Source organism: Saccopteryx leptura, chromosome 9 (genome assembly GCF_036850995.1).
Source record: "Saccopteryx leptura isolate mSacLep1 chromosome 9, mSacLep1_pri_phased_curated, whole genome shotgun sequence".
Classification (NCBI taxonomy): domain Eukaryota; kingdom Metazoa; phylum Chordata; class Mammalia; order Chiroptera; family Emballonuridae; genus Saccopteryx; species Saccopteryx leptura.
In genome coordinates, this window is record NC_089511.1 from 44,208,043 (window position 1) to 44,223,964 (window position 15,922).

A 15,922-nucleotide genomic window follows, 5' to 3' on the forward strand; every position below is an offset into this window, starting at 1 on the left:
GTGTGTAGCTCTGTGCAGTTTTGTCACTGTGTGGTTATTGTGTAACTATCACCAAAACTCCCTCCTGCTACCCCCTTATAGCCACCCATCTTCTCCCCTCTTCTTAACCTCTGGCAACCATTTAATCTGTTCTGCATTTCTTTATTGTTATTTTACTAATGTAAAATATAAGGAATCATATAGTATGGAACTTTTTGAGATCCTTTTCACTCAACATAATTCCCTTGAGGTTCATCTAAGTTGTCACATGTATCCATAGTCCGTTCCTGATTATTGCTGAGTTGTTTTCCATGGTATGGAAGTACAATATTTGTATAGCCATTCACTCACTGAAGGACATTTGGGTAGTCTCTGGGTTTGGACTATTACTGTATTCATGCCCTAAGCATACATGAAAATTTGTTTTTATTCCTCTGGGATAAATGGCCAAGAATACAGCCCTTGCCAAGATATGAAAACAACCTAAAGGTTTGTCAACAGATGATTGGATAAAGGAAATGTGACATATACACACAGTGGAATATTATTCAACCAAGAAAGGAAATTCTACCATTTGCAACAGCATGGATAAACCTGGAGGGCTTTATGCTAAATAAAATAAGTCAGACACAGAAAAGCATTCATTGCATGGTGAATTTTAAATTTTTTTTAAAAATTCCTCTTTTTGAGGAAGACACAGTTGCAGCTGCAGTGGAGCTGCATCCGGCCCACTCCTGCTCCTGACTCACGCTGTTTGCTCTTGCCGAGGAACAAGTCAGCCAGGAAGCTGCATCACAGCCATGGCTTTTAAAGGTAACAGAAAGACACCTGTGGAATCTGAAGTGGTGATTCACTGAATTAGAATTACTCTAACCAGCCACAACATAAAGTCTTCAGAGAAAGTGTGTGCTGACTTAATCAGAGACGCAAAGGAAAAGAATCTTAAAGTTAAAGGACCCATTTGCATGCCTACCAAGATTTGTAGAATCACTGCAATAATAGTTCCCTGTGGGGAGGATTCTAAGACTTGGAGTTCGTTTCAGATGAGGATCCACAAGTGACTCACTGACTTGCACAGCCCTTCTGAGATTGTTAAGCAGGTTATTTCCATCAGTATTGAGCCTGGAGTTGAGGTTGAAGTTACCATTGCAGATGCTTAAGTCAGCCTTTTTAATAAGTGGATTATCAGTTGTTAAAAAAAATCAAACCCATAAAAACAGAGAATAGAATGATGCTTTCCTAGGGGTGCGAGAAATGAGATTTTGCTCAAAGGGTACAGTTTTGGTTATGAGATACTAGGTTATGAGATGGACAGCATGGTGGCTATAGTTAATAATTCTACATTGTATACTTTGAAATCTAATAAGAGAGTCAATCTTAAGCATTCTCACCCAAAAAAGTGGTAACTGAGATGATAGATGTGTTAACTTGACTGTGGAAATATTTCACAATGCATATGTATATCAACTCATTACATTATACACTTTAAATATATTAGTTTTGTCAGTTATACCTCAAAACTAGGAGCGGAGGTGTTTCTAAGAGTGCTACTCGCTCAGAAAATTGAGAACAATATTAATCAGTGAATGAGTATGCTAACTATCCTGTATTACGTGTAGAGAAGTGTTTAGAAAAAAAATACAGCCTGACCAGGCGGTGGCTCAGTGGATTGAACGTTGGACTGGAACCCAGAGGACCCAGGTTCGAAACCCCAAGGTCACCAGCTTGAGTGCGGGCTCATCTGGCTTGAGCACAAGCTCAGCAGCTTGAGTGTAGGTCGCTGGCTTGAATGTGAGATCATAGACATGACCCCATGGTCACTTACATGAAGCCCAAAGTCTCTAGCTTGAGCCCAAGGTTGCTGGCTTGAACACAGGGTCACTCGCTCTGCTGTAGCCCCCCAGTCAAGGCACATATGAGAAAGCAATCAATGAACAACTAAGGAGCTTCAGTGAAGAATTGATGCTTCTCATCTTTCTCCCTTTCTGTCTGTCTGTCCCTAGCTGGTCCTCTCTCTGTCTCTGACACACACACACACACACACACACACACAAAAAATACAGTTGCCTTATTGTGTGGTAAGTCCATTTATAGTTTTTAAAGGATCTGCCAAACTTTTCCAGAGTGGCTATATACCACTGTATTTTACATTCCCACTGACACTGAGTGGTCCAGTTTCTCCACACCCTCACCATTATTTGATGTCATCACTTTTTTATTTTAACCATTCTTAAAGGTTTATAATGATACCTCATTACAGTTTTAATTTGCATTTCTCTAATGACTAATGCTGTTGAGCACATTTTCATTGCTTATTTGCCAACATATCTCTTTTGTGAAATGTCTTTTGCTCATTTTCTAGTTGGATTTGATGCTTTTTCAATGTGGGAGAATTCTTTATATACTGTAGATAGCTACAAGTCTTTTGTCAGATATATGATTTGCAAATATTTCCTCCCAGTCTTTAGTTTGTCTTTTCATCTTGTTAGCAGGGTCTTTTGCAGAAATGAAGTTTTAATTTTGAAGAGGTCCAAATATCTTTTTTTCTTTTACGGATTATGCTTTTGGTATACAGTAAGAATTTTTTGCCTAGACCTGGGTCCTGAAGATATTCTTGTTTTTTTCCTAGAAGTTTTATATTTTACACTTAAGTCCATGATTCATTTTGAGTTAATTTTTGCATGAGATGAGAAATTTAGGTTGAAGTTTTATTTGTTTGTTTGTTTGCCTGCGGATGTCCAGTTTGCTCCAGCATTTTTTGCAAAGGCTTCATCTCCTTCATTACACTGCTTTGCTCCTTAAATCAGAAATTAATTGGGCACATTTTCATGGATCTGTTTCTAGGTTCTCTTAGTCTGTTCCACTAATCTATATGCATGATCTCCGTGAATGCTCTCAGCACCTCCACAAGGTGGATAAATTATCCCAGTTACAGAAGGGAAACTGAAGTTCAGAGAGATTAATGCACTTGGTCAAGGTCACTATTCTAGGAAGTGCCATAGTCAGGACGGAGACTCAGGCCTGTGTGATTCCAGAGGGTTGGCTCTGACCCCAAGTTCTCCTTCCTGCCAGGGCTCTGAGCTCATCTTCCAAATTAGAGAAACTTGCATGGTCCCTGCAGTGGTCCCGCCCAACTCTGATACTTGATGGCTATGATTTTGTGTTTTAGGCTCTCGGGCATTGACAAGAGGGAAACTGCAGCTTTTCCTGTGGACTCAGCTTTCCCAGCCTACCCTCTCTTCCCAGGGCTCTGGTGCAGCCTGCCTCTGTTCTCTGTGGCCCAGATCCCAACATTGTTAACTCCATCAACAGCTGGACCTCAAGTTTTACCAAATGTCCTTAGCACACCTCATGCCTGAAACCCCCAGAAATGTCTTTCACCGGCTGTCACCAGCCTGCAGTAAGATGCTAGGAGTAGGTCAGGCTGCCCCAGTGGCCCTTGACCTCAGCTGCTTTCCTCTCTTCCTGCTGCTCAGTAGCCCATGACATCCTGGAGGCTGTGTGATCAAGCCAGACATTTCAGCCCAGCCCCAGAAATTTCCCCCTCAGGACTCCTTTCTCTCGTGCTGTCTTCTCCAGTGGGTTGCTGCTTGCTGAATTCATCGACCTTTTAGGAAAGCAAAGGCCCTCATAGACAGAACCTGTCCCGTGGTCCATCTTAGATTTACCAAGAGACAGGATGGCAATTTGATCTGCCCCTTATCTGCCATGTGACTGTGGGCAAGTGACTTTCCCTCTGTGTGCCTCTCAGTTTGCTCACTTGTAGAATGTCTGTCTCTGAGCAGGATTGAGGATGTTTAAGGAGGGCCATGCTTAGAGCACTGGGAACTGTGCCTCACACGTCGTAAGTGCTCCATGAGAGCGCTGCCTGTTACCGCTGAGTGGCTCCTGTGCAGGCAGCTGGGGGAGAGGCTGGCAGGTGCTGTCCCTGTCCTCACGAGTTTGCCAACTTCATGTTCAACAATAACAAACCTAGCCCTGCCTGACCAGGCGGTGGCGCAGTGGATACAGCGTCGGACTAGGACGCGGAGGACCCAGGTTCGAGACCCCGAGGTCGCCAGCTTGAGTGCAGGCTCATCTGGTTTGAGCAAGACTCACCAGCTTGGACCCAAGGTCACTGGCTTGAGCAAGGGGTTACTCAGTCTGCTGAAGGCCCGCGGTCAAGGCACATATGAGAAAGCAATCAATGAACAACTAAGGTGTCACAGCGAAAAACTGATGATTGATGCTTCTCATCTCTCTCTGTTCCTGTCTGTCTGTCCCTGTCTATCTCTGCCTCTGTAAAAAAAAAAACAAAAAAACTATATTTGATCTCTTGATTCTGGGGATTCTTGCCCAGAGCTGTACATGATGAGATACTGGACTGTCCTGATTTCCAATCAGGTTGACCAGGTATAATAGAATGGCTTCAAATGGGACATGCTCAGCACCCCAAAGAATGGTCAGCATAGGTCAGTCAGTTTGCACTGAGCTTATTACATGAATGGCCAAAATACAAGTTGTCTTAAGTGAAGGTAGTAGCTGAAGATGAAACATAGCAAATAGGTCCCATTAAAGTCAGGATTAGGTTTAGCTGCATAATATAGAAAACATATACTCTGACAAGATAGTTTGTTTCTTCCACATTGTAAGGGACCCAGGCTCCTCTTCACCAATGGTCTGCCATCCTGGCCTGTTGCCTGCTGGTCTTAAAGTAGCTGCTAGAGCTTCAGCCTTAAAGAGATGGTAAAACAAAGGCACCCTCAGCACACCTCCAGAGATTTCCTGGAAGTCACTGCAAGGGAGCCTGGGAAATGTCGTCTGTTAACTGATCACATTGCTGCCCCAGATACAGCTGGGATACTGTTACAGGGCAGAAGCAAAGAATAGATATAGGGGGAGTCGCCTGCAGTGTCTGCCACTTACACTTTCCACTTCCCTCTGGCTAACGCCAGACACTGCTAATGTTTTCCACCAGTGCTCAGGATTTGACACAGACATTTTGAAAAAATGGAATAAATACGTCCATACTTTTAATTTTCAGCTATGGTGGAGACACATTTTACAGGCGATTGACCAGCTGCTAAGTCGCCCAGTAAGGTGAAGATGGTTTAGTGTTTTATTATTTTGGCTCTGTCTTCCTTTCCTGGAAGTATTAGAAGTCAAGGTCTGGGAGAGCAGGGGGAATATGTATACTCTGAGCAGGTGAGTAGAGTTCAGTTTTCAGAAATTCTGAAGCACCCTCTGCTGCCCTGGTGACATTGAAGCCTAGGTGGTTGCAGTTAGTCTTTGTAGAGGCAACCCTGGCTTTGTGCCCCTGGAGATGTTGGAGGTCTCAGTTTATCACCCTCCCAATTTGCAAGTATAGACGCAAGGAGCCAGATGGGGAATGTCAGCATCAACTTTATGAAGGAAGCTCAGTAACCCCAGCCAGAGTACAAGGCCTGTGTCAGTGGGGTGCTTCTGGCTGCAAGTGACCGAAATTTGACTGGTTCTAACATTGTAGGAATTTGTTATCTCACACAAAACGAGGCTCAGGCCCTGGCTGGTTGGCTCAGCAGTAGAATGTTGGCCGGGCATGTGGAAGTCCCAGGTTCAATTCCCAGCCAGGGCACACAGGAGAAGCACCCATCTGCTTTTCCACCCTTCCCCCTCTCCTTTCTCTCTCTCTCTCTCTTCCTGTCCCACAGCCAAGGCTCCATTGGAGCAAAGTTGACCCGAGCGCTGAGGATGGCTCCATGGCCTCCGCCTCAGGTTCTAGAATGGCTCCAGTTGCAGTGGAGCAACACCCCAGATGGGCAGAGCATCACCCCCTGGTTGGCATGCCGGATAGATCCCTGCTGGGCACATGTGGGAGTCTGTCTGACTGCCTCCCCCTGCTTCTCACTTCGGAAAAATACAAAAAAACAAAAAGAAGGCTCAGAGACAGGGCAGGCTGTGGGGAGGAGGAATAATCAAGCTTTTTCACATTATTGAAGGCCTAGTTCCTTCCACCTTCTCTCTTCTGTCCTTCAGCATTGGCCTCATCCATCCTCAAGCTGTAGCAGAGGGCAACGAGACATGTGGTATTATGTCTGGACTCAGCAACACTTGGATAAAGAGAGGCCATCTTTCCTCATCATCTCTCTTAAGAGCAAGAGACTTTCCCAGAAGCCCCCAGTAGACTTTCCCCAGTTCAGTCAGGTTATGCTGGGTAACAAATCACTGAAAGTCTCAGTGACTTATATCAATAAAGGTTTATTTCACACGCGCACTGTTAGTTGGCAGGAGATCTCTCAGGGCACAGGCTACCCAATCAGCCACCACCTCCGAGTCACTCCCATCACAACTCATTGATGAGAACTAGTCACACAGCCCTACCCAGCTGATCTTGGGCACCGAGAAGTGCAGTCCTGTCACATGCTCACCAGGTGGAAAGCCAGAAGTAGTTTGTGGGAGTATTAATAACTCACACCCTCTCACATTTTAATGGCCAGAATTGTGTCATAGGTTTGTCCCTGAACTAGCCCCAGGCAAGGAGCAGGTTTTCTGCCATGATCAGTTCTGATGTGAGGAGGAATGGACATCGAGAGGTGCGCACAGGATTCACTCCAGGGCATAGAGTGCCACCGGGATGTGCAGCCCTCGGGAGAAACTTCTGCGCTTCTCTTCAATCTCTGTCCCTGCCTGTGGGTGTGCAGAGGCGGCCTCCAGGGGAATCTCTCTACGGGAGATAGCTCTGTTTCACCTGCTCCATATCCCTCTGAGGTAGAAAATGTTGTTATCCCTTTTTTCAAATGGCAAAACTAAAGTTTGAACCAGTGAGCACTTGCCTAACCAAGGTCACACAGCTCATAAGGGATAGAACTGGAATTTGAGCTCAGATTGCCTCGTTCTAAAGCCTGAGCACACAGTTTCTTCCTGCAGCTCCTTCCTCCAACAGACAGAAGTATACAGAGATCTGAAGGCCAGTTGTCCCACAGCCTCAGGCTAAGGGCTGGGCACCCAGGGTCCTACAAGAAAGGGTCCTACTGTCACTGCCTCTTAACAACTGGAGAAACTAAGGCACTGGGCTAAAACATTACTGCCTGGCTAGGTAAGAGGCAGCAGTGAAGTTTAAACCCCAGCCTACCTGGCTCCAAGCCTCCAATATGTACACATACTGCCTTATCCTGCTCTTTTCCACCAGAGAGAAAGGGGGCCCAAGACAGGCCTGGGGTAGGGAGCTGCTGACAACAGCCCACCCCATTTTATAGCCAAGAAACAATTCCTGGCCTGACCAGGTGGTGGCGCAATGGATAGAGCATCAGCCTGGGATACTGAGGACCCAGGTTCGAAACCCCAAGGTTGCCAGCTTGAGTGCGGGCTCATCCAGCTTGAGTGTAGGTTCACTGGCTAAGCCCAAGGTCGCTGGCTTGAACTCAAGGTCACTGACTTGAGCAAGGAGTCACTGGCTCAGCTGTCAAGGCACACATGAGAAGGCAATCAATGAACAACTAAGGTACCACAACTATGAATTGATGCTTCTCATCTCTCTCCCTTCCTGTCTGTCCCTCTCTCTCTTTCTCTTACTAAAAAATAGAAAAAGAAACAGGACCCCTGGAGACCCTATGAGTAGGGACATCTGCCTAAGTGGCTTCTGCTCCTCCTTGAGGACCCCTCCTTTGTGCCCCCTGCCACCAGCAGCTCCTTGACCTACTTCTGAGGCAAGACTCCTGACCCTCAGGTTATAGCACATTTTGAAGCCTCTAGACTCCTCTCCACTCGGAGCCTCTACTGTGTTTAAAACCCATTGGGCAGCAAGTCTCAGGCTCAAGTGTTTTTGTTTGTTTTTTTTAATCTTTTTTTAAATTTATTTATTAATTTTTAGAGAGGGGAGAGAGAGAGAGAGAGAAGGGGGGAGGAGCAGGAAGCATCAACTCCCATATGTGCCTTGACCAGGCAAGCCCAGGGTTTTGAACCGGTGACCTCAGCGTTCCAGGTCGATGCTTTACCCACTGCGCCACCACAGGTCAGGCTCAAGTGGTTTTTGATACCAACCCCTCACCCTGTGCTTGTTCCCTCTTCCCTGCAGGTATGCTGCCGCCCCACACCCACTGCTGTCTTTTGATCCTCACTTCGGCCACGATGGGACATCCAGCGGTGACTCCTCCTCAGGTGGCCTGACCAGCCAGGAGAGCACAATGGAGCGCCAGAAGCCAGGTAGGCTTTCCAGCCCACATCACCCTGCAGGACCTCTCCTTACAGTTTGGTGAGTGACAGCCTCCTCCTGGCAGGTGGATAAAACACGCAAGGAAGGCCTGACCAGGTGGTGGTGCAGTAGATAGAGCATCGGACTGGAACACGGAGGATCCACGTTTGAAATCCCAAGGTCGCCAGCTTGAGCCCAAAGGTCACTGGCTTGAAGCCCAAGGTCACTGGCTTGAGCCCAAGGTCACTGGCTTGAGCAGGGGGTCACTTGTTCTGCTGAAGCCCACCGGTCAAGGCACATATGAGAAGTCAATCAATGAACAACTAAGGAACCGCAATGAAGAATTAATGCTTCTCTGTCTCTCTCTCTCTGTCTTTGTCACAAAAGAAAAGAAAAAGAAATGAGGAAGATGAGACATAGAAAAGTTATCATTTGGCTGAGGATCCTATAAATGGCATCATGTAGATTTTAACCAAGGCTCATTGGGTTCTAGAACTCCTCTTTAACCCCCACTGTCCACAGACACACCCACCGTTCCTCACCCAGAGAGTATGGTCGTTTCTCAAGCCTCAGAGCACCTAGATGGGCAGGTGTCCCCAGGATCACCAGCTGCTCGAAATCTATGCCTGGCCATGGTTTTGGCATATGAAGAGTGAAGTAGAGTCAGAAGATCGCTGGGGGCCAGTTCAGCAGCCCAGTTGAGGCACCTAGGATCAGGACCCACCAAAGGTAGAGCCAGGGACGCTGGGGCAGCTGGGGAGGGGAAGAACCTGGCCCTTCACTGATGGTACACCAGGCTGAGCACCAGACACAGTGTGAGCCAAACAGGCACACCCCCTGTCTACTCAGAGCTGACAGTCCGGGGGAAGCATGGACAGTGACCAGGCACACAGTGATTATACTCACCCCTAACACTGGCTATCAAGTGGGAACTAACACGGTTCTGAGAGAGAAACTTATGGCATTTGGGAGAATTTCTGAGCAAATCACATGTCAGACAAGGCTGAAATAATGCAAAAGAGCCAGCTGGGAAAACATTCCAGAGTAGTCGACAACCCTGAGCGAGCAGTGAGTCTGCTGCTGGAGGGACAGTGTAACCAGGGCTTTTCTGGCTGGAGAACTGGTGGGAGGTGACAGGGACAGCATTTGGCATAGAGCTGCGGTGGGATCTGGCTCAGGTGATCACAAGGTCTCTCTTGCTACAGATTCTTGCCAGGTGGGGATAGTGGAGGGGTGGGTTCTGGATGTGGTCATTTGAAAATAGAGTTGACAGAATTTCCTGATGCCCTGAGGTTGGAGAGAGAGAAAGGAGTCAAAGGTGATAAGGTTTTTGGCCTGATAAGCTGAAAGGATGGAGCAGCCATTGGCTGCGCAGGAAAGGCTGAGAGATGCAGGTTTGGGGGAAGATAAGGAGTTGGCTTCAGCCATGTTCAGTGGGAGGGGCCATCAGACACCCAGTGGAGGTGTAGTGAGGCAGCCCTGTATACGAGTCTGAAGTCAGGGGAGAGGTCCAGTCCAGAGACAGAAATGTGTGCGTCTTCAGTGTCATTGGCGGTAGTTAAGGCTAGATGTGACAGCCACAGGCTTGGCTCTCTGTAGAAATGTGGCTTCCCGGCATGGGCAGGCCACTTCCCAAGAGGCCAGCATCTTCTGCATGTGTGGGATGCTCCAAACGGAAAACTCTCGCCAGAGGGCGACAGGTGGCTGGCCTGCGTGCTCTCATGTATCCATGGCTCCTGAGTGAAAGCCATACACCTCAACTGTTCCAGCCAGGCTGCTCTCTGCAGCATCCTGAGTGCCCTCTGGTCCAACAGCCCCACCTTTTCCAGAGTATTTATAAGATTGATAGATATTAACTACCCTCCATTGGGGTTTTTTGTTGTTTTAAGGTCAGATGCTTAGTTCAGGCTCATTGGCTTTGGGAGTTTAGGCTGATGATTTACACCCACACCAGCCATCACGATTTTACACTGTTTCACATTTGGACCAGCAATTCCACTGGTAGAATTATGTCCCAGACACAGTTCTACACATGCTCAAAGTTCTGTGTAGAGGGAAGGCCACCAAAACATTGTTGTAAAGAAAAATTGAAAATAACCAAAAGGTCCATCAATAGGAAACGGGTTTAAACGATTGACGTCTAGTCACATGATGGATGTTCAGGTATTAAAAATAAGATAGCTTTATATTCAGTTATGTGAAGATGTATTATGAAGACAAAGCAAAAGCAAGTGTTAGTGTATTGTAAAATGAAGATCAACTTGAAGTCCCCAGTTTGAAACCCCAAGGTTGCCAGCTCTGAACATAAGCTTGTAGCACAGGGTCACTGACTTGAGTGGGGGATTATCCTCATGGTCCCAGAGCTCACCAGCTTGAGCCCAAAGGTTGCTGGCTTGAGCAAGGGTACACTGGCTTGGCTTGAGCCCTGATCAAAGCATGTACAAGAAGCAGTCAATAAACAACTCAAGTGAAAGCAACTACATGTTGATGCTTTTCACTCTCTCTCCTCCGTCTCCCTCTCTCAAAAAAAAAAAAATTGTTCTCATTTAACCAACAAAGGATTACTACTTTGCATATATAAAGAACCCTACATACCAGTAAGATAAAAATATAGTCAATCCCAAAGAAAACTGGGTAAAAGACATAAGCAAGTAATTTATAAAATAAATACAAGTGGCCAGTAATGATGAAAATGTACTTGACCGGGCGGTGGCGCAGTGGATAGAGCGTTGGACTGGGATGCGGAAGGACCCAGGTTCAAGACCCCAGGGTTGCCAGCTTGAGCGTGGGCTCATCTGGCTTGAGCAAAGCTCACCAGCTTGGACCTAAGGTCACTGGCTCGAGCAAGGGATTACTCAGTCTGCTGAAGGCCCGTGGTCATGGCACATATGAGAGGGCAATCAATGAACAGCTAAGGTGTCGCAACAAAAAACTGATGATTGATGCTTCTCATCTCTCTCCCTTTCTGTCTGTCTGTCCCTGTCTATCCCTCTATCTGACTCTCTCTCTGTCTCTGTAAAAAAAAATTAAATAAATAAATAATTTAAAAAAAAAAAAATGACAACAGCCTGACCAGGCAGTGGCACAGTGGATAGAGCGTCAAGTTGGGACACAGAAAATGTACTCAACCTCCTCTGGAGATAAAGATGGAGGATTGCTGTAAGGCTTCAGCGAGTTCACCCATGCAAAGCACTAGAATGGGGCCTAGCACAGAGTGAGCACTCTGCAAATATTCCATTACTGAGCATTGTTATACCCCAAGAAGTTAAGTTGATGGGGTCACGGCCCTGTGTCAGCTGAGCAGAATAGCTGGCAGAAGGCTGGGGGTGGCTCCATCACAAGCCATGTTTAGAGCCAGATTCTTTGGGTGAACTTGGGCCAGGACCTGAGTCACCTCTAACCACTGATGTGTCTCCTGTCTTCCTGCAGAGCCTTTGTGGCATGTGCCCGCCCAGGCCCGGCTCTCGGCCCTGACTGGAACCAGCGGGAGCAAACACACCTCCAGGCAGGACGCAGCAGGCAAAGACTCCCCCAACAGGCATTCCAAAGTGAGTCTGGACCCCGCCTGCCCCATCCCGGGGAGCCAGGGCTGCAGAAAGTGGCTGCTTGGCTTGCCGTGACTGCTGTGGGCTGGGCAGCTTCACCTGTGTGTTGTGGGTGTGGGTCTGGGCCTCTGAACTTCATGTGTGAGCACATTCTCTGCCTTTGCCACCTTCCACTTGATCAGAGGAGCTGAGTGCTGGAGTTAGAACCAGCCAGGTGCACATCCTGCCTGCAGCCCTCACCAACTAGGTCATCTGAGCAAATAGCTTCACCTCCTTGAGCCACACTTTCCTCATTACACCAGTAATGGTAGGTGTCTTCACCAGCTTGGACTCTGTAACAAAAATACCAGTACTGGGTTAGCTTATATAAACAGGGATGTAGAGTTCTGGAGGCTGGGAAGTCCAAGTTGAAGGTGCAGGCAGCTCCTGTGTCTGGTGAGAGCCCATTTCTTGGTTCATAGATGGCCTCACACCATGTGATGGGAAGGGCAGGGGAGCTCTCTGCGGTCCCTTTTATAAGGGTATACACATACATATGGATTTTATGATTCCATTCATGAAGAATATATAATATTCATATAGTAATAATGATAAATATTTATCTATATAAGGATTTAAAAATTCCATTCATGAACATTCTACCCCCATGACCTAATAATCACTCCCAAAGCCCTGCCTCCCAACTCCATCACACTGGAAATTAGGATTCAACATTGGAATTGGGGGGGGACACAAATATTCAGTCTGTGGCAATAGGTTAACAGCTGTAAGAGCATGTGTTGTCTCAGTGACCTCCTACAATAGAGGTTTGTTTCCCTTTCATATAACAATTCAGTGCAGGTATTCAGTGAGCAACTCTCCGCATTCTGAGTCAGGAACCCATACTCCCTCCCTCTGTGGCCCCACTGTTACTCGGGGTCTTGGAGCCCTCTCCTGGATCCTTGCCTTTTTCCAACAGATGTGGGTGGGAGGGAGAGAGGTTCATATGGAAAGGTTTTGTAGCCCAGGTCTGGAAATAGCATGAGTCACTTTCACTTATGTTGCATTGGCCAGGACTCCAGCCGTGACCCTGCCTCACTGCAAGAGAAGCTGGGAAATGTAGTCCTGAGTGCCCAGGAGGAGATAGTTTGGGTGAGCACTGGCAGTCTGTTTGCACCCATTCGTTTAATGAGTGTTTGATGAGCACTTACCACATGCCAGGCATTGGGGCCACAGTGATGAAGAGAACAGACGAGCCCCTGTGCTCACAAGCGGACATACCAGTAGGGGCAACAGGCGGTAGGAGATAAACAGGTACATCATGTAACAACAAGAACTCATTCTTGCTGGGAAAGGAAAAGAAAACAGAGCTAAGGGGGAAAAGTGTCAAGCATTGGTGCTTTAGGATAAAGTGGTCAGAAAAGGCCTTTGAGAAAGCGACCTTTAAGCCAAACCCTGAATGAAGAAAGGGGTGATCCATGAAAGCCTCTGGGGGAGGAACATGGCAGGCAGAGGAAGCAAGTGCAAAGGCCCTGGAGTGGAGTGTGTCTGGCACGCTCAGAGAGCTGCAAGGAGGCTCGTGTGACTGGGGCAGAGTGAGCAGTGGGAGGGAAAAATGAAGTTAGAGACCAGAACAAGGAACCAGATTGCTCGGGGGCTTTGGTGAGAACTCTTGCTTTTCTGCTGAGTGAGATGGAGCCATAGGAGGGTTCTAAACCAAGAGGGGTCCGTAACTGATGCAGGCGTTCACAGCCTCCTTCTGGCTGCACGAAAGGAGCAAATGGGCAGGGTGGGGGCGAGGGGGGCAGGAGCAGGAAGACCAGGGAGGAGACTGCTGCCGTGGTCCAGAGGGGGGCAATGGATGGAGCCCCAGAAGGAGAAGTGGCAGGTTCTGATCTGTTTTAAAGGTGCTGGCAATAGGATTTACTCTTGGACCGGACTAGGTGGGAGAGAAAGAGCAGTGTCCAGAAGCAGTGTCCAGAGTGACTCCAAGGCTCCAGGTGGGACAGCTGAAAGAATGGAGGTGTCATTATTGAGATGGAGACCGGCAGATTTAGCAGGACAGGCCAGTGGCTCAGTTCTAGATATGTTGCTTGAACTATGAGTTCATGTTATATACATTTCATCCCTCCAAGCAACCCCATGAGGTAGTTATTACCAACCCCATTTTACAGATCTGGAAACTGAGGCACTTGCCAATATCATATGGCCAATAAGTGAGGGAGCCAGAGGTGGAAGCTCTCTGGCTCCAGGGGTCACACTCAGGGCATTAAGGACCCAGGGAGAGAACATTTGCCCCCACCTTGGAGTCTAGGGATAACACACTTCTCTTGCCTTCCAGGGAGAGCCTCAGTACTCCAGTCACTCCAGCAGCAATACCCTGTCCAGCAACGCGTCCAGCAGCCACAGCGACGATCGCTGGTTTGACCCTCTAGACCCTCTGGAGCCAGAACAAGATCCCCTCTCCAAGGGTGGTTCCAGTGACAGTGGCATTGATACCACCCTCTACACCTCCAGCCCCAGCTGCATATCTCTCGCCAAGGCACCTCGGCCAGCCAAGCCACACAAGCCCCCAGGAAGTATTGGCCTTTGTGGAGGTGGGCGCGAGGCCACCGGGTGGTCCCACCATGCCAACAGGCGGCGGGAAGTCTCACCCGCCCCTCTGGTTGCCAGCCAGAGCAAGGGCTACCGACCGAAGCTGTACAGCTCAGGCTCCAGCACCCCTACCAGCCTGGCCGGGGGCAGTTGCGACCCACCAAGGCAGACCAGGTAAGGCACTGCCCCTCACTTCAAGCCCGTCGAAATTTTGACCCTTTTCTATTTCCCCCCCAGTCTTTTTTTTTTCTTTTTTTTATTTTTTGATGACAGCTAGAGAGAGGGACAGATAGGGACAGACAGACAGGAAGGGAGAGAGATGAGAAGCATCAGTTCTTCATTGTGGTACCTTAGTTGTTCATTGATAGCTTTCTCATATGTGCCTTGACCAGGGGAGCTACAGCAGACCAAGTGACCCCTTGCTCAAGCCGGTGACCTTGGGCTCAAGCTGGTGAGCCTTGCTCAAACCAGATGAGCCCGCGCTCAAGCTGGCAACCTCTTGGTCTCGAACCTGGGTCCTCCGCATCCCAGTCCGACACTATCCACCGCGCCACCACCTGGTCAGCCCCCCACAGTCTTGATGGCAGGGCCCTTCCCCAGAAACATGCTCACAGATATACAAACTTGCACAAGAGTTTGCTTACGGAGTTGGAAGGCTCATGGAGCATCCCTGGTGCCCATCCACCAACCTTCAAGGACGCTGTAGAGCAGCGGTTCTCAACCTGTGGGTCGCGACCCCGGCGGGGGTCGAACGACCAAAACACAGGGGTCACCGATGGCTTTAGGCGACCCCTGTGTTTTGGTCGTTCGACCCCCGCCGGGGTCGCGACCCACAGGTTGAGAACCGCTGCTGTAGAAGAAGAGAAACCCTGGCTGGCTGTCTCATCTGTCCCTGATGTCCTCTGTCTCTCTTTCATTCTCCCTCTGCTGAGACCCATGGTTTCTATGTTTTCTGAAGTCACAGACAATATCTGTTAGGAGTACGTTTGGCTGGAGGTAATAGGAAACCTGACCCACAGTGGTTTAAACAAAGAGAAGTTTTACAGCCCCTTGAAGGAACATCCAGAGAGGACAGAGTCAGACTGGTACAGCAAGGCCTGGCACCCCGGGTCCTCCTACTCTACCATCATTATCATATGGACTACAACTTCCTGGTCTCTAGGTGGCTCAGGTACCCCTGGGAAACGGGTGGGGGGGCAGAGAACAGAGGAAAGATTGCAGTGTCTGTATAGCAACTTTTCTCTGGAGAAAGCAAAAGACCTGCAGCCTCTCTCTACACAGGACATATGCACCAAGGCATTGGCCTCAGGCCTCCTTGACACAACCCACAATGGACTTATGTTTAAAAAAAGGTGAAGCAGAAATTTCCCAAAACTGCCCTGGTCATATGGCCGTGTGGCTCAGTTGGTTAGAGCATTGTCCCGAAGCACAGAGGTTGCCATTTCCATCCCTGACCAGGGCACAGGAATGAGTTGATGTTCCTTTCTCTCTTTCTCCCCCTCCCCCCTCCGTCCTTTCTGTAAGGTATTTTTCCCCGCCGAGGAAGAAGGAAGAGGTGTAGCCACGAAGTGTGGAACAGCAAAAGCTTTATTTAGTACAGCGCATCCCGCCCGATGAGGTTCCCTGGTCCTGGGACCGAGGCCAGAGAAGTCACATGGGCTGACCCGTGTGAGAG

The 15,922-nt window shown here is 48.4% G+C and overlaps 1 protein-coding gene and 1 pseudogene across 9 annotated transcripts in view; both read left to right on the top strand.

The window, feature by feature from the left end:
* The window catches only part of SIPA1L3 (signal induced proliferation associated 1 like 3), a 326,815-nt gene that overhangs the window by 264,949 nt on the left and 45,944 nt on the right, over window positions 1-15,922 (top strand). For all 9 annotated transcript variants that reach the window (XM_066348334.1, XM_066348335.1, XM_066348331.1 and 6 more), the window contains 3 exons: window positions 8,012-8,139; window positions 11,558-11,676; window positions 13,994-14,421. In XM_066348334.1, coding sequence (XP_066204431.1) covers window positions 8,012-8,139; window positions 11,558-11,676; window positions 13,994-14,421 — 675 coding nt within the window. The remainder of the gene's footprint in view (window positions 1-8,011; window positions 8,140-11,557; window positions 11,677-13,993; window positions 14,422-15,922) is intronic.
* LOC136380505 (small ribosomal subunit protein uS10-like) lies at window positions 780-1,139 on the top strand (annotated as a pseudogene).